Below are 18661 nucleotides of genomic sequence, written 5' to 3' on the forward strand. Positions count from 1 at the left end.
TAAATTCTTAGGAAAAGAGGCTTTATTGTGAGACACAAACTCGAAATTGCAAGGAAAAACTCACAAGTCATAATTACCTTCTTTCGTTTTTTATTCCGTGGCATAAATAAAAACAATTGCGATATGTAAACTCATAAATGCAAGAAAAAAAAAGATTTAAAGTTTTTATTTTATTCCATGGCAGAAGCAAGCTACCATAGAAAACATGTATTTTAAATTGTAATAATATTTCACTATTTTTACTGTATAAATGCAGCCTTGGTGAGCAGAGGAGACTACTTTTAAAACATTAACTCCGGTACCGTACGGCCCACACAGACTAGTGAAACGTTTCTCCTGCATATCACTGATGACATAAAGAGAGTCAGAAGGTTTGAAAGCTGGAAAAATGTGCATCACTTTTGATTCATAACTGCATTATTCTTTCATCTGTTGCAGTAACACAGGCTGATCTCAGCCCTCTTTAGTCTTCACACAGAACAGTCTCGTGTCGATTGTCTCGCGTCTAAATCTCCGTGGACTCGATCCGCTCCAGGCGAGTAGGTCCGGGCCACGGAGGCGCCAGCTGATGCAGAGCGGGTGGTCTGGGATCGCCGGAGGTCGGGGATAGAGTGACGGTCAGCGGGACGGGGATGGAGAGACCGACGGGCGATCCGGGCCTGGTGCTCAGTTTAGCTCCGACTCGCTCCTCCAGCGCCTGATACTTCAGAACACGCTCTTTCTCGCCCTGCAAGAATACAGTAAAAATGTGAAATATTATTAGTATTTAAAACAGCTGTTTTCTATGGGAATATGTGTTAAACTGTAATTTATTTCTGTGATCTGCAGCTGTATTTCCAGAATCATTACTCCAGTCTTCAGTGTCACATGATCTTCAGAAATCATAATAATATACTGATTTACTGCTCAACAAACATTTCTGATTATTATTAATGTTGAACACAGTTGTGCTGCACAATATTTTTATGGAAACTGTGATGCATTTTATTTTTCAGGATTCACAGATGATAGAACAGCATTTATTTGAAATAGAAATATTTTGTAACCTTATAAATATCTTTACTGTTATTTTACTGTTACTTTTGATCAATTTAATGTGTCCTTGATGAATAAAAGTGTTAATTAATTAATTTATTTATTAATATGTCACCCTGGAGCACAAAAGCAGTCATCAGTAACACAGGTATATCTGTAGCAATAGACAACAATACATATGGCTCAAAATTACACATTTTTCTTTTATGCCAAAAATCATTAGGATATTAAGTAAAGATCATGTTCCATGAAGATATGTTGTAAATTTCCTACCTTAAATATATTAAAACTATAACAAAATATCGTAAACATTTTTGATCAGTAATATGCATTGCTAAGAACTTCATTTGAACAACTTTAAAGGAGATTTTCTCAATATTTAGATTTTTTTGCACCCTCAGATTCCAGATTTTCAAATAGTTGTATCTCAGACAAATATTGTCCGATCATAACAAACCATACATCAATGGAAAGCCTATTTATCAGCTTTCAGATGATGCATAAATCTCAATTTCCAAAAAATTGACCCTCATGACTTGTGGTCATATTTTATAGAATGTATTACAGTTTCCACAAAACTATTGGGCAGCACAACTGTTTTGAACATTGATGATAATGGTCGGGTCACCAGGACGGGGATGGAGAGGCTGACGGGCGATCCGGGCGTGGTGCCCAGTTTGGCTCCGAGCTGACCGACCCGCTCCTCCAGCGCCTGGTTCTTCTGCAGCGTCTCCACGTAGCTGATCTGCAGCTGTGCCTGGTACTTCAGCACTCGCTCCTTCTCTCCCTGCCAGGTGTGTCGCTCCTGAGCGAAGGTGTGTGCCTGCCGCTCTCGCTGCTGCCGCTCCAGACACAGCTCGCCCTGCAGTCGCTCCAGCTTCCGCCGCAGCTCTCCGGCCTCCTGCCGCTGCGCTTTGGCCTCGTCGCTCTGCAGGCTGAGGAAGCTGTCGAGGGGCAGGGCTTCGGGTGTTCGGGGTGAGTGCAGGCCGGCCCAGGGTAAGCTGCTGCTGCCGCTGATGTCCCTCAGACACACGGCGTGATCGCTCCTGCAGCTCAGCTCGCTCAGAGCCCGCTTGAGACCCAGAACCTCGGCCTCGAACACCACCAGCTTGTCACGCAACATCGACACCTGCGGAGAGAGCAAACCAGCGCTTACAGTGTGTGCTGAGTATCAAATTCAATTTAAAAATTTTGTTTTACAAAGTTTGTGCATCAGTCAATATACTTTAATGCAAAAAACCTCATTTTGACTTGAGTCTTCTAGCACAAACACAGTCAACTTTAATACTTGGTCTTAGAGGTTTCAGCAAAGCACTAACCTCATGTATCAGCATTAGTTATAGTCAGTGTTGGGATAAGTTACCTTTAAAAGTAATGCATTACTTTACTAGTTACGTGAAAAAAGTAATCTGATTACGTAACTCAAGTTACTTGTAATGCGTTACTGCCAACACTGGTATTATTGTTATTATTAAATACGACTTTAGTCAGGATCATATAAGTGTGGTGCGTTGGATATGAGTGTGTTTGTTGCACACCTCTGTCAGCGTTCTCTTCAGTTCTCCTTCACATCTCTCCAGCTCGCGGCTCTTGTTGGTGTACGAGTCCTTCAGGCCGATCATGGTCTCCTCGCGCTCCTTCATCTGGGCGTTGAGCTCCTTCAGCTGACCCCTGAGGGCCACCATCTCTCCGGCCCGCTGCGTTACCTCGTTCTGACTCTCCCGCAGCTGCTGCTTCAGCAGAGAGATCTCGCCTGCTTTCTGACACAGCTGATCAACACAAAGCAAACCAAAGCCATCACTTCTGGGTCTCATAAAGGCTGTGCTGTTTTAGTTTAGTCTGCTGTATGTTGCTGTAAGTCTCTATCAGTTCCTGAACTCCTTAGACTTCAACTGTTTACTTGAAATACTCCCAGAAATTTCAGTCAGTGTAATGAATAACACTACTTGGTTAAAAGTTAGGAATAATTAAAATTAGTTTATTTTCCGCTCACCAAGGCTGCATTTATTTGATTAAAAATACAGTAAAAATGTGAAATATTATTAGAATTTAAAATAGCTATTTTCTATGTGAATATGTGTTAAACTGTAATTTATTTCTGTGATCTGCCGCTGTATTTTCAGCATCATTACTCCAGTCTTCAGTGTCACATGATCTTCAGAAATCATAATAATATACTTATTTATAATCAATGTTGGAAACCATTGTGCTGCTTCATATTTTTGTGATATTTTTTTAGGATTCTCTGATTAATAAAAAGTTAAAAAGAACTGCATTTATTTAAAAAATATATTTTGTGCTACAATATACAATGCTATTCAAAAGTTTGGGGTCAGTACTTTTTTTTTTTTTTAAGAAATTAATACTTTTATTCAGGAGGGATGTGTTAAATGAATAAAAAGGTCATAGTAAAGACTTATATTGTTAGAAAGGAGTTCTATTTTGAACAGATGCTGTTCTTTTTAACTTTGTATTCATCAAAGAATTAAAGAAAAAAGTATCACACGTTCCAAAAAAACAATATGAAGAGTTTCAACATTGATCATAAATCAGTATATTATTATGATTTCTGAAGATCATGTGACACTGAAGACAGGAGTAATGATGCTGAAAATACAACTGCAGATCACAGAAATAAATTCTATTTTAAAGTATATTAAAATAGGAAAACAATATTAGAAATTGCAATAAGATTTCACAATATTACTGTTTTTTTTCTGTATTTTTGATCGAATAAATACAACCTTGATGATCAGAAGAGACTCCCTTAAAAACATAAAAAATCTTACCGATCCCAAACTTTTGAGCGGCAGTATATGTTACAATAGAAAATGGGTATTTTGAATTGTAATAATATTTCACAATATTGCTGTGTTTTTTATTTAATTTTAATTAAATAAATTCAGCCTTGGGGTGAGCATAAATATGACCAAATCTTAATTACTCAGACTTTTGAGCGGCTATAACCAGTACATAAGATTAGAGTAAACTGCCATAAAAACATTTCATAAAAACTGGCCTATAGTCATTTAGCAGACGTTTTCATATAAAATATGCTCTTTTATCTCTAGAGCAGGAATTCACAGTTTGCTTTTTGTCAGCCGAACCCCTTTGATCTAACATATTTTATTAAAGCCCCACTGAGACTTTGTTCAAATTTCAATAATTTATCAACACATTTGCATATTTTTTCCCACTTTTTTGTGTTTTATTTGGATTGTTCTTATATTATTAAAGTTTTATGATTTAATTAATTATTAGATTTTTTTTTACAGAAGACAAGACATAATATCTTAAGTCATTTTTCTTGTACAGTAAATTCATCTTGATTCCAAAATATTTAGATATTTATACTAGAAAACAAGACAAAAACACTTTTTTTTTTTTTGCAGTGAGATGTTGATGGCTGCATCAAAGCTCCAAAACAAAAGACTAGTAAAGTATGTTAAAAATAAAGATATGATAAAGATTGGTACACCTTATCTTTAAGGTGTTTAGTATTAATATATGAATTCGCAATTATTTAGTTGTGTTGAGTGTAGACATAGAACGAGTAAACATGTTGATGGTCACAATAATGACCGGTGGGATAATAACTATTTTTTGTGTATCTTAATATACCTATTCAGTGTTGTATAAGGTTTTGTTTTTATTATGTATAATAATAGTACCCATAGAATGTGATGAGTTTCTTGAATCAAGATGCATTTACTTGACAAGTCAAACTATTTTACGATATTAAGTCTTGTTTTCTAAAAAAAAAACAACATTTTGCTAGTTTTTGCTTAAAACAAGAAAAAATATCTGCCAATGGGGCAAGAAAATAATCTTGTTTAGCCTTTGAATGCAGATTATCTTTCGTACCCCATTGGCAGATACATTTTTTTCTTTTTCTTTTTCAGAAAACAAGACTTAATATCCTAAATCATTTTACTTGTCAATTAAATGCATCTTGATTCAACAATGTTTAGATATTAGAAAACGACAAAAATACTAAGTAAGAAAATCATTAATGCAGTGCTCATGGTGCAAAGAGGAATTTAATAAACTGCTCTGGTCATGTGACAATGTACACTAAACGTGAAACTGCACATATTTAATTGAAACCCTTTATTTTTTGCATAAAATGCACTAAAACACCAGTCAGTAACATTTTTAGAGCTTTATAAATGAAAAGCTTCTTTACAGTCACTATTGTGACCGGTGTGATTAAATGGGTTAAGAACTGATCACTGAAAGGTTCTTTGAGGAGACACAAATGCAACCTTTTGGAGCTTTTATTTTGCTGCTCTCACCTCCCACTTGGTCTCCTCCAGGCGAGGCAGGATATCCGCCTGCTCCTTGCGGTAATCCAGACACTTGCGCTCCAGCTCCTCTCTCTGTGTGAGCAGGGCGCTGATCTCCTCCTGGAGCCGGCCCTTGTCCTGCTGCAGGCGGGCGATGTGGGTCTGCAGGGCCTGCTGTGTGCGCTGGGCCCGGTGGGCCACCTGCTGCAGACGGCCAGCATAGTTCTGCCTCAGCTCCTCCATCTCTCGCTCCCAGACGCGCTGCTTCTCCTCGAACACCTGCACGATGGCCGCCTCGCTCTGGTCCAGGTTACGCCGCATGTGGATCACCTGAGGAAGAATCACAGTCATATACTCCAGGTACAGTTTTCTTCAGCCTGCCATGGACCTATTTCACATTTGCAGGTTTCGCATTTTTAAGATCTGTTAACAGTAGTTTGTGTATTGTGAACTAATATGACATTTTTTATTACCTTACATTAACAAAGGTTAATATTGTAAAACATATATATTTTAAGACCATATTGTAAAGTGTTACCAAAATTTTAAAAGTCTAGAATCTTCATGAGCTCAAAACAAAAAGATAATATTCGGAAAGACAAAATCAAGATGCATTTTGCTGAGAAACACTGCACTGTTGCTTTGATGGAAAATTTAAGTATTAGTATCTACAATTCAAATGGAGCTAAAATATCTAATGAATATGTGAAGGGAAATTATTGCTGTAACTTGGGACCATTTCTTTGAGTATCATGTTTGATGCATCAGGCTTTCAAGGCTCATATAGACTGATACAGAGAGAATATGGAGGAAAAAACAGCTTGATTTTATTCAGACTTATATTGAGCAAAAATATGAATTTTCTGCAGATGCGGATATTTATATGATGCAATTCTGCTGCTTGTAATGTAAATGAATGAGATCTTTAAAACAGGACAGAATCAGAATCAGCTTTATTCGCCAAGTGTGCGCAAACACACAAGGAATTTGTTGTGGTTTTTAAGAAGCTCTTGGTACATACATACATACATACATACATATCTGACATGAGAACATTTAAATAAGACTTAACAATAATAATAATAATATGTAAGAATCTGGAACAGAAGATTTATGTACAGATTTGTGCCTCATTTACTTTATATATACAGCTGTTTCGAAAAATATGCATATATATTTACAAAGTACTAGTAATTACAGGCATGAATTACAGGACACCGGTAATAATTCCTGTGTTAGTTGTTTAAGCTGAAGATGGCATGGGGGAAAAAACTGTTTTTATGCCTAGATGTTCTAGAGATCTGTAGCGTCTGCCTGAGGGGAGAAGCGCAAATAGGTCATGTCCAGGGTGAGAATGGTCTGTGATGATGTTACCTGCCCGTTTCTTCACTCTGGAGAAGCACAAGTCCTGAAGGCTGAGCAGGTGGACACCAATGATCCTTTCTGCTGACCTAACAGTCCGCTGCAGTCTTCTTATATCTGATTTGTTGGCTGACCCAAACCATACAGTTATAGAAGAGCACAGGACCGACTCAATAACAGCAGAGTAAAACTGTGTCATGTGCGCCTGTGGCAGGTTGAACTTTTTCAGTTGATGATGAAAGTACAACCTCTGCTGAGCCTTTTTCACGATGGAGTCGATGTGAGTATCCCACTTCAGGTCCTGGGAGATGGAGTCACAGTGCTGCTCATGATGGTGAGTGGGGGGAGAACAGGGGGGTTTCTCCTGAAGTCCACGATCATCTCCACAGTTTTGAGCGTGTTAAGCTCCAGGTTGTTGTGACTGCACCAGACAGCTAGCTGATCAACCTCCTGTCTGTAAGCAGACTCATCACCGTCCTGGATGAGGCCGATGACTGTAGTGTCATCTGCAAACTTCAGAGGTTTGACAGAGGGGTCTTTAGATGTGCAGTCGTTCGTGCAGAGGGAGAAGAGCAGTGGGGAGAGAACGCAGCCCTGAGGAACTCCAGTGCTGATGGTACAGGTGTTGGATGTGAGTTTTCCCAGCCTCACTAGCTGCTGCCTGTCTGTCAGGATGCTGGTGATCCACTGACAGACGGAGGTGGGCATGGAGAGCTGTGTCAGTTTATTCTGAAGGGTGTCCATGATGATGGTGTTGAAGGCGGAGCTGAAGTCCACAAACAGGATCCTTGCATAAGCCCCTGGTTTGTCCAGATGTTGGAGGATGAAGTGCAGTCCCATGTTGACTGCATCATCCACAGACCTGTTTGCTCTGTAGGCAAACTGCAGGGGGTCCAGCAAGGGACCAGTAAAGTCCTTCAGGTGAGCCAACACGAGCCTCTCAAATGACTTCATCACCACAGACATTTCAAGCAACAGGTCTGTAGTCATTAAGTCCTGTGATTTTTGGTTTCTTGGGTACAGGGATGATGGCGGAGCATTTGAAGCAGGAGGGGACTTCACACAGCTGCAGTGGTCTGTTGAAGATCAATATGAAGATGGATGATAGCTGGACAGCACAGGCTGGAGAGACACCGTCTGGGCCTTTGGCTTTCCTTACCTTCTGTTTTCTGAAGACTTTGCTTACATCTTCTTCACAGATCTTGATTACAGGCTGAGAAACAGTAGGGGGGAGGGAGGGGGAAGGTGTTGATGGTTGTGTCAGAGTGGGTGTGGGGTGTCAGACCAGGCTTTTGTGTTTGTGTACACAATCACCAGAATAAACGAGGAAAACTCATGCGGCGAATAAAAAGGCTTGCAGTTAATAAAGAGAGCTTTCAAGTTTGGGCAGCACATCTTCTTTAAAACTGTCACGTCTGTACACCAGCCTTCATTGATATGAAAACATAATCCCCCGCCTCTCGTTTTCCCCGATGACTCTGTGATGCGATCTGCTCTGAACAGCTGGAAGCCCGCTAGATGTAGAGCGCTGTCCGGGATAGATCCGTTCAGCCAGGTTTCTGTGAAACAAAGCGCAGAAGAGTTTAAAAAGTCCTTTTTTGTGCGGGTGAGGAGTTGTAGTTTGTCTGATTTATTTGCAAGGGAGCGGAGATTCGCCAGGTGAGTTCTCAGCAGTGGAGTCCTTAAACCACGCTGTCTGGATTTCACGAGCACACCAGCGCACTTCTCTCGCTTGCGTCGCCTGGAGAGCTTGTATAGGAACGCAGCTCCTCCAACTAACACGTCCAGTAAAGCGTCCGAATGTTCAAACGTCGGCAAAAGGTTATCTGGTGTGCTATTTCTTATGTCTTATGTTCTTATATTTCTTATGTCTTATCTCCTCAGCAGATACTAACATAAAATGATTTAAATATCAGCGGTCACTCTATATCTCCAATAATATGTCTTAGTAAGATGAGATTGAAATGATCCAAACATATAATGCAATGCAATGTAATGCAATGCTGATTGAGAGATGAAGAAATAAACACTCCTCGGAAGATGTGAGATGAAGATCATTCCTCCGCTGAGGAACAGAGAAAGTAAAGCTTCTGGAAACAAACGCCCCTCAAAAGATCCTGATGATCAGATTTGAGACGCACTGATTTTTCTAAAAAAAGATTGATGGAGAATCAAGTAAAGCTGAGCTGCTTCAGTCCAGTAAGAATTCATCTGGAAACATTACTGCAGTTATTCTGACATTTACTTGATAAAATCAGTCAAGATTTGACACGAGAAGCAGCAGCTGAAGCTGGACACCTGTACAATTACACTAAAAGAGCTTTTATTTGATAAAACACTCAACAGTGTTACATAAACACATAAACTATCAACAGTGTTGGGTAATATGTAATAGGTTACAGATTACAAGTTACCCTATTAAAAATGTAATAAGTAGTGTAACGATTTCAATTATTTTATTAATGTAACTGATTACATTTGATTACTTTTTAATTACTTTTCTAAATTTCTAATATTTTCAACTGTTAATCACATTAACATTTAAAGCAAGCTGGGTTAACCTTAATGTCAGACTTTCAAAATCCTTCATCTCTTGAATTAAGATTATAATTATTTAATTTTAAAGCACAGCCAGCACAAAATCAGACTTTAGCACCTCTTCTTACTTTGAGATCATTCTGACGTTAAATACAGATTTAAAATTATAACAAGAAATAGTTTAATAGCTATGATACTGTTTTTGAAATCAAATCTTTGCATAGCTATGACAGGAAACATTGACATCTAACAATGCCTTGGAAAAAAACTGTTAATCTTAAAAAATAAAGCATATACATAAAACAGTTATCAAATAAGCATGTGTCCTATTCTGTGTTCTAAACTCCTGAAACATCGGTAACTAAACTTACCCGTATCCCACCTCAATAGCAGCAAAAGTGTTTTGCAATACAATATGAACAAAATAAATATAGTGCTTTTTATTATGTAAGTACATAGTAGTTAAGGCCATCTAATATAAAGTGGGACCAAATGACATAATTCTGTTACATGTAACTAGTTACGCCCCAACACTGACTATCAATCAGAGACAGAATGATGTGATTGTGCTCCTCACCTCCTGCTCTTTCTCCCAGAGTGACCACAAAACCAGTCATAAGGGTCAATTTTGTGTGTGAGTTTCAGGATTCAGAAATGTGTGACAAGTAAAGATTTTGTGTGTAAGTAGTTGAAAAAAAACTAATATCCTAATGATTTTTGGCACAAAAGAAAAATGTATAATTTTGATCCATACAATGTATTGTTGGCTATTGCTACAAATATACCTGTGTTACTGATGACTGCTTTTGTGCTCCAGAAATGCTTCTTGAGCAGCAAATCAGCATATTAGAATGCTTTCTGAAGGATCATGTGATACTGAAGACTGGAGTAATAATGCTGAAAATTCACAGCAATCAATTACATTTAAAATGTATTACAAAAGAAAACTAGGAAAACTTGTTTCCACAATTGCAACATTTTTCTCACAATTCTGATTTTTGCATTTGTGACCCTGGTCCACAAAACCAGTCAATTTTGTGAAATTGAGATTTATACATCATCTGAAAGTGGAATAAATAAGCTTTCCATTGATGTATGGTTTGTTATGATAGGACAATATTTGGCTGAGATACAACTATTTGAAAATCTGGAATCTGAGGGAGCAAAAAAATCTAAATATTGAGAAAATCTCCTTTAAAGTTGTTCAAATGAAGTTCTTAGCAATGCATATTACTAATCAAAAATGAAGTTTTTATATATTTATGGTAGGAAATTAAAAAATTGTCTTCATGGAACATGACCTTTTCTTAATATCCTGATTTTTGCAACGCTATCTCACAACCAATTTGTACGTATTTTACGAGGTGGCTAATTTGTATGAATTCATACGACCTCACTCGTACGATTTTGTACGATTTGTCTAGACCACAGTAACAGGTAGGTTTAGGGGCGGGGTTAGGTGTCATTCGTACAAATTCATACGAATTGTGCAACTCGTAAAATACGTACGATTTAACAAAAATCTTATGAATTTGTCTGAGTGAGGTTGTATGAATTTGTACAAATTAACCACCTCGTAAAATATGTACGAAATGCTGTGAGGTCGCGATTTTTGGCATAAAACACAAATGTATCATTTTGACCCATACAATATATTGTTGGCTGTTGCTACAAATTTTCCCTGTGTAACTTAAGACTGGTTTTGTGCTCCAGGGTCACATATTTGAGGCCTGTGCAGGGCTCTAATGTGCTCCTCACCTCCTGCTCTTTCTCCCAGAGTCGGTCCTCCAGGTCCTGGATAATGTCGTCAGTGGAGGGCGATGGCTGGACGGTGGCGCTTGTGTCCGTCAGATGACACAGTCTCTGATAGGATAAGCAGCTCTTCCCGGAGGAGGACTGTCCGCTGTCGGACACGCTCAGGCCGTTCTGATAGCTGGGTTTGTCTGGTTTCTCCAGCGGTGCCGTTGTGCTGCTCAGTCTGTTGATGTGGCTGGTGGAGGCGCTGAGGGGCCCGAGCGCTTGAGCGCCGGGGCCGTAGCTCATGGTGGGCAGGCTGGTCAGCGAGTTCCTCCCGGAGTCGGTCATGCCGGCCGGACCGTCGTTTCCGGCCGAAAGGTCGCGATCCGGACTGTCCTGCTCACAGAGGGACTGCGGAGCATCGGAGCCAGCAGATCGTCCTCCGCCAGACTGACCCAGCAGGTTCTGCATGGAGTGAAAACTCTTGGGCACCACGGGTTTGAAGGCAGACGGCCGGACCAGAGCAGAGTTATTCTGAGCGAGGAAACAAAGCAGGTTCTTACAATAATACATCATTAAACAGCCTTCATTACTGATACTATCTATCTATCTATCTATCTATCTATCTATCTATCTATCTATCTATCTATCTATCTATCTATCTATCTATCTATCTATGTATCTGTCTGTCTGTCTGTCTGTCTATGTCTGTCTTTCTGTCTGTCTATCTCTCTATCTGTCTATTATCTGTTTGTCTGTCTATCTGTCCGTCCATCCGTCTCTTGGGCACCACGGGCACCTTGGGCATCACATTATTCTGAATGTGGAAACAAAGCAGGTTCTTACAATAATACATCATTAAACAGCCTTCACTACTGATATTATCTAGTGTGACGAGCGTCCCGAGTTCTCATCAGCATTATCCTGGAAACATACACGGAGCACCTGCACCCGCTCATCCCACGCTGATCGGTCACAGCTCCTCTTAATCAGGCCACGGCTAGATAAGCCGCGTGAGCACCGACGAAGGTGAAACCTTTCTCCAGGAAGCTGTAAACTAATGCTTATCCTTACTTTCTTCCAGAGAGCAGTGTGTGACCGAGCAGCCACCCCGAGCAACGCACGGACCCACCGCACCTGGAATCACCCATTCAAAGAGCACCGTAGCACCGTAGCACGAATCACGGCAGTTAAAGACTCTTTTCCTAATAAATCAACCCTCCGGGGAATTTAATCTAAGCTCTCCTTGTTGCGTGATTCTTCCACCCCATTACACTGGTGGAGAATGCGGGCAGATTAGTGGAAGAAACACCAACAAGTGACCTCCAACCATTTACCAATTCCTGTGGTTTTTTCCCCTTGACAGGCGGCCGCTCTTCCCCCGACATGGATGAGCTTCTCCAATGCCTGGCGGAGGTCAGCATCCGCCAGCAACAAATTGTGGAGCACCTCGCGACCAAGCAGGGAGAAACGGCTAACGAGCTCGCCGCGTTACGCCTCGCCGCCGCCCAACGCGTTCCGCTACCGGACCCCCAAGTACAAGCTATCCAACTGCTACCAAAGATGACATTGCACGATGATGTGGAGGCATTTTTTCAAATGTTTGAGAACACTGCCACTCGAGAAGGCTGGGAGTGGGAAGACTGGGCACGGTTGCTGGCACCACTGCTCACTGGCGAGGCTCAATGAACCTACTTCGCGTTGCCAACGACAACAGACGATCAGTATGACGAGTTGAAGAGGGAAATCCTAGCCCGCATGGGGCTGTCGCCCGTTTGTGCTGCTCAGCACTTCCATGAGTGGGAGTACAAGCCCCGCCTGGCAGCCCGTGCCCAGGCTGCCGAACTGTCCCGACTAGCACGTCACTGGCTTTTGGATAGAGACCCAACAGCCACTCAGGTAGCGGAACGCGTGGTCATTGATCGCCTTCTCCGCACTCTGCCACGCTCCCTCCGTCAAGCCGTGGGTATACGAAATCCGACAACCACGACGGAGCGTGTGTGCCTCCCTATTACGTGTGTGCATGGGGACGAGACATGTACCGGCTCGCAAAGTGTCGATCTCCGCCGCTCCTGGCACCTCCTGGCCGATAGAGGTAGGGGTAGTGAAAGACCTACCCGTCCCCGTTCTGCTCGGAAGAGACTGGCCAGGATTTGACCGCCTGCTTGCCGCCGCTACGCAGCCAGCCAGCCCAAAAGGGAGCCGCCGACGGAGGAGGCCGAGAAGAGGTCCCAGCCGCCACCCCATCCTACTGGCCTCGGACAGCAGAAGAGATGGTGAGTCCCCTTCCCAACATTCTAACCTGTTTTTCAACGTCTTCCAACAGGTGACGAGTGGGGGCTCGTTTGCCAGAGAACAACGGGAAGATGACAGACTAAAACACTGCTGGAAGCAAGTGCTCACTGTGGAAAGCAAGGAAACCCAACCGGGGCCCCATCCTCTCCCGCACTTCATTGTCCAGAACGGCCTGCTTTATTGTGTCGCTCTGCGAAGGGGGGAGGAGAAACGGTGGCTAGTCGTGCCCCGCACGAAGACGGAAACGGTGTTAGAGCTAGCCCACTCCCACCCGCTAGCGGGGCATCTCGGGGCAAACAATATCATCCAACGCATCCGTGATCGCTTCCAGGGGCCAGGGTTAGACGCAGGACGACTGTATACCATTCCCAGACCGATGGGCTGGTCGAACGTTTTAATCAAACTCTAAAACAAATGCTGCGACGCGTGGTGGCTGAAGACAGCCGGGACTGGGACCTCATGCTCCCCTATGTGTTGTTTGGTATACGGGAGGTTCCACAAGCATCCACTGGCTTTACCCCATTTGAACTCCTCTTCGGCCGTCAACCCCGAGGGCTGCTCGATGTGGCGAGAGAGGCGTGGGAACGAGAGCCCTCGCCACATCGCTCCGTGGTCGAGCATGTGAGAGAAATGAGACAGAGGATTGACCGGGTTATGCCATTAGTCCGGGAACACCTCACCAAGGCGCAGCAGGCTCAGCAATGGCACTACAACCGGACAGCCCAGCCACAGGAATTCAAAAAGTTGTGGACCTCAACCCCCACCTGTCGGCTGCCCAGAAAACCGAATGCAGCACTGATCGGTCAGTTCTCCGATGTGTTCTCCTCACTTACTGGGCAGACAAAAATCCTCCATCACGACATCCGAGCGCCACCTGGAGTCGTCGTTAGGCAACGGCCCTATCACGTCCCTGAGGCTCGTCGGCAGGCTATTGAGGAGGAAATCCAGCAAATGTTAAAGTTAGGGGTGATTGAACCTTCTCACAGCCCTTGGTCCAGCCCAATCGTCCTGGTCCCAAAACCAGATGGCACCCTCCGCTTCTGTAACGATTTCCGACGTCTCAACGAGGTTTCGGAGTTCGAGAGCTACCCAATGCCTCGGGTGGATGAGTTGCTTGACCGCCTGGAAGGGCCTGGTTCATTTCCACTTTGGACCTCACCAAAGGCTACTGGCAAGTACCCCTCTCTGAAAATGCAAAACCTAAAACCGCTTTTTCCACCCCTAGTGGCCACTGGCAGTACCGGACCCTTCCCTTCGGCCTACACGGGCCTCCCGCCACATTTCAGCGGTTAATGGACATCTTGTTACGGTCACATCAGGCCTACGAAGCAGCCTACCTGGATGATGTGGTGATCCACTCCGAGCATTGGGAAGATCACCTGGACCGTCTGCGGAGGGTGCTGATGGAACTCCGGAGGGCTGGACTCACCGCCAACCCCCACAAATTTCACCTGGCTCTCTCTGAAGCGAAGTACCTGGGCTTCCAAGCCCCAGGAAAAAAAGGTAGAGGCAGTGCGCTCCGCCCTGACACCCAGCACGAAGTCCCAGGTACGAGCCTTCCTAGGGTTGGCGGGGTATTATCGCTGCTTCATCCCTAACGTTTCCTCTTTAGCCGCCCCTCTGACAGACCTGACCAGGAAGGGGCAACCGGAACAAGTACTCTGGAACCCCGAGGCGGAGGAGGCGTTCCAGAAGGTGAAGCAAGCACTCACCACTGAACCGGTCCTACACGCCCCGGACTTCAGCTGCCCCTTCCTGCTGCAAACAGAAGCGTCGGACACAGGACTGGGGGCCATCCTGTCTCAGATCCAGGAGGGAGAAGAGCACCCCACACTGTACATTAGCAGAAAGCTGACCCCGGCCGAGAAAAACTACACTGCCGTGGAGAAAGAAGCTCTGGCTATCAAATGGGCAGTCCTGGAGCTTCGCTATTACCTCCTGGGCTGTAAGTTCACCCTGCTGACGGACCACGCGCCCCTCCAATGGATGGCATGGGCCAAAGATACTAACGCTAGGGTGACATGGTGGTTCCTCATGCTCCAGGACTCCCATTTCCTTGTCCATCATCGAGCCGGAGCTGCCCACGCCAACGGCTTTTCTCGGATCTGGTCAGCTTTCTCAGGTCTGTCAGGGGTCACTCCCCACCCAACCCCGATATCTCCCTTGTTATCCCCGTATTGTGTCACCAGGTCCAGGACAACGCTTAGGGGGAGGGAGTGTGATGAGCGTCCCGAGTTCTCATCAGCATTGCCCTGGAAACATACACGGAGCACCTGAACCCGCTCACCTCATGCTGATCGGTCACAGCTGCTCTTAATCAGCACCTGGAATCACCCATTCAAAGAGCACCATTGCACCGGAGCACGAATCACAGCAGTTAAAGACTCTTTTCCTAATAAATCTATCTATCTATCTATCTATCTATCTATCTATCTATCTATCTATCTATCTATCTATCTATCTATCTATCTATCTATCTGTCTATCTGTCTATCTGTCTGTCTGTCTGTCCGTCTCTTGGGCTCCACGGGTTTGAAGGCAGACGGCCAGAGCAGAGTTATTCTGAACGATCGCTCTCTCTCTCTCTCTCTCTCTCTCTCTCTCTAAGGTTGATAAGGATTAACAGGTGGAGTTCAATTAGTAGATGACTTTGTTGATGACTGCACTCTCCTGATTGGTCCATCAGACGAAATGTTTGGGAGATAAAAGGGCAGAGCTGAGATGTCTGGAGTGTGGAGGCTTGGAGCAAGAGTCCCTTTTGCTGACTTTTTCTTTTGTGTTTGTGGTTAATGTGTTGTTGACAAAAGTATTGAAAGCTTTTTAATCCTCTTGTGGGAGGTTTCATTTAGCCCAAACGTGTGAGTTTTGTACTTTTTTTTTTTTTATTAAGACTAAGATTTGTTTTGTTTTGTTTTTTTTCTTTGAGGGAAGCTGTAGGGAGGTGGTTGCCATTTATTTTGTCTATACTTTTTCTCCTGTTTAAGGATAGTAAGGGCGGTAGGGTAGTATTTTGTACTTCTTTTATTTGTTAGATTAGGTAAATTGCTTTTGAGAGTTAGTATGTTCTGTTTATGTTGGCCTTGACCCCTCCTGAAGTTCTGTTTGCTTCCTTGTGTTTAATAAATCTTATATTGTTTTGTATTGATTATGGTGCTGCGTGTGAGTCAGTATGCAAAAACTCCCTCCATTCCTCCACCATTTTCTTTATTACTCCTTCCCGTCCCAAGACTGGGGAAGGTATGTAATAAATTGGGGGCTCATCATCTTGTTTGTTTGGCTGCTTTCTTTTGGTGGGGGAGAAGACATTGAGTGAGTATGGATTTTAATTTCATTTACTCTTTGTCCTACTGTCGAAGTATTAAACATGTGCCGTAAAGATGACTTGGTACAAGTGGCTGAGTTTTTTAATATTTCAGTTTCCAGAAGTGCGTCCAAGCGAATATTAGTCTGTCTGTCTGTCTGTCCGTCTATCTGTCTGTCTGTCTATTTATCTGTCCATCCGTCTGTCTGTCTGTCTATTTATCTGTCTATCTGTCCGTCCATCCGTCTGTCTGTTTATTTGTCTGTCTGTTTATCTGTCCATCCATCCGTCTGTCTGTCTATTTATCTGTCTGTCTGTCTGTCTGTCCGTCTATCTGTCCGTCCGTCCATCCATCTGTCTATCTGTCAGTCCATCCGTCTGTCTGTTTATTTGTCTGTCTGTCTATCTGTCCGTCCATCCGTCTGTCTGTTTATTTGTCTGTCTGTTTATTTGTCTGTCTGTCTATCTGTCCGTCCATCCGTCTGTCTGTCTATTTATCTGTCTGTCTGTCTATTTGTCTGTCTATCTGTCCGTCTGTCTGTCCGTCTGTCTGTCTGTCTGTCTGTCTGTCTATTTGTCTGTCTGTCTGTCCGTCTATCTGTCCGTCCGTCCATCCATCTGTCTATCTGTCAGTCCATCCGTCTGTCTGTGTATTTGTCTGTCTGTCTATCTGTCCGTCCATCCGTCTGTCTGTTTATTTGTCTGTCTGTCTATCTGTCTGTCCATCCGTCTGTCTGTTTATTTGTCTGTCTGTCTATCTGTCCGTCCATCCATCTGTCTGTCTATTTATCTGTCCGTCCATCCCTCTGTCTGTTTATTTGTCTGTCTGTCTATTTATCTGTCTGTCCGTCTGTCTGTCTGTCTGTCTATCTCTTTATCCGTCTGTCTGTCTATCTATTTGTCTGTCTGTCTTTCCATTTGTCTGTCTGTCTGTCTATCTGTCCGTCCATCCATCTGTCTATTTATCTGTCTGTCTGTCTATCTATTTATCTGTCTATCTATCTGTCCGTCCATCCATCTGTCTATTTATCTGTCTGTCTGTCTATCTATTTATCTGTCTATCTATCTGTCCGTCCATCCGTCTGTCTGTTTGTTTGTCCGTCTGTCTGTCTGGATCTGTCTGTCTATTTGTCTGTCTGTCTGGATCTGTCTGTCTGTCTGTCTAAAACAACGTAAACAATGTATGCAACATATCCGTGAATAGTGCTGCTTACACAGAACAGCTTACGTTGTTTTGTATGTGATACAAAATGGCACTATAGGGTGATGCAGAGGAGACTAATTGTTGAATAAAGCCGTTATTTTTGTTTTCTTTGCACACAAAACTTTGTAAAACTACAGTTGTACCACTGATGTCACATGGATTATTTTAACAATCTCCTTGCTACATTTCTGAGCCTTGATCGTGTAAGAATCCTTGCTGTCTGTGGAGGGTCAGAGAGCTCTCAAAATGCATCAAAAATATCTCCAAAGATGAACAAAGGTCTTACAGGTTTGGAACGACATGAGGGTGAATAATTAATGACAATTTTTATTTTTGGGTGAACTATCCCTTTAAAAGTTAGCAACCCTGTTATAGGGTGGTTGTGTACACACACTGCCAACACACAATTTAGTTCAAACAACATGTAAAAGTGAATTTTGCATCCGATGACCTCTTTAATGCAGTAACATTAGCACAGCTGCGTCAGTCGTACCTGCTCAAGTTTGCCGGACACAGTGAGGATCTTGGGTGGCGTGCGACTGTCTCTCTTACTGTTGTTCCTGTCTCTGCCCTTTACCTCGTGGTTCTTCTCCGCGCCGCGACCCACCACGTTACCGCAGGCATCCAGAGACACTCCGGTTCTGTGAACGGCCTTGTCCCCGTTGCCGGGCCGAGACGAGGCGATGTTGAGCTGGCCTCGTTCCGTGGCGGTACTGTTGCTGGAGCAGTCCGAGGCGGAGGGAGGTGCATGGAGACGGGACAGAGGAGGGCCACGAGGGAGGGTGGTGCGTGTGCCCACGCTCTTCATGGCAAACTCCTGCTCACCGGCTACTCCGCTGCCTACACTGCCCATGCTGGGGAACCAGAGCGTCACTCAGCGCCACGAGCCTCCACATGGGCCGTC

At 43.5% G+C, this 18661-nt stretch overlaps 1 protein-coding gene across 1 annotated transcript; it reads right to left on the bottom strand.

Moving 5' to 3' along the window:
* Positions 1 to 505: 505 nt before the first annotated feature.
* On the bottom strand, positions 506 to 18610 carry lzts3b (leucine zipper, putative tumor suppressor family member 3b; the record flags this gene model as incomplete). Its single annotated transcript, XM_079382155.1, has 6 exons — positions 506 to 631; positions 1664 to 2164; positions 2574 to 2804; positions 5331 to 5651; positions 10980 to 11492; positions 18251 to 18610. 6 exons carry the CDS (start codon positions 18608 to 18610, stop codon positions 506 to 508), a joined length of 2052 nt encoding a protein of 683 aa, XP_079238281.1.
* Positions 18611 to 18661: the final 51 nt, after the last annotated feature.

Source organism: Barbus barbus, assembly GCF_936440315.1.
Source record: "Barbus barbus genome assembly, chromosome: 28".
Taxonomy (NCBI): Eukaryota; Metazoa; Chordata; class Actinopteri; order Cypriniformes; family Cyprinidae; genus Barbus; species Barbus barbus.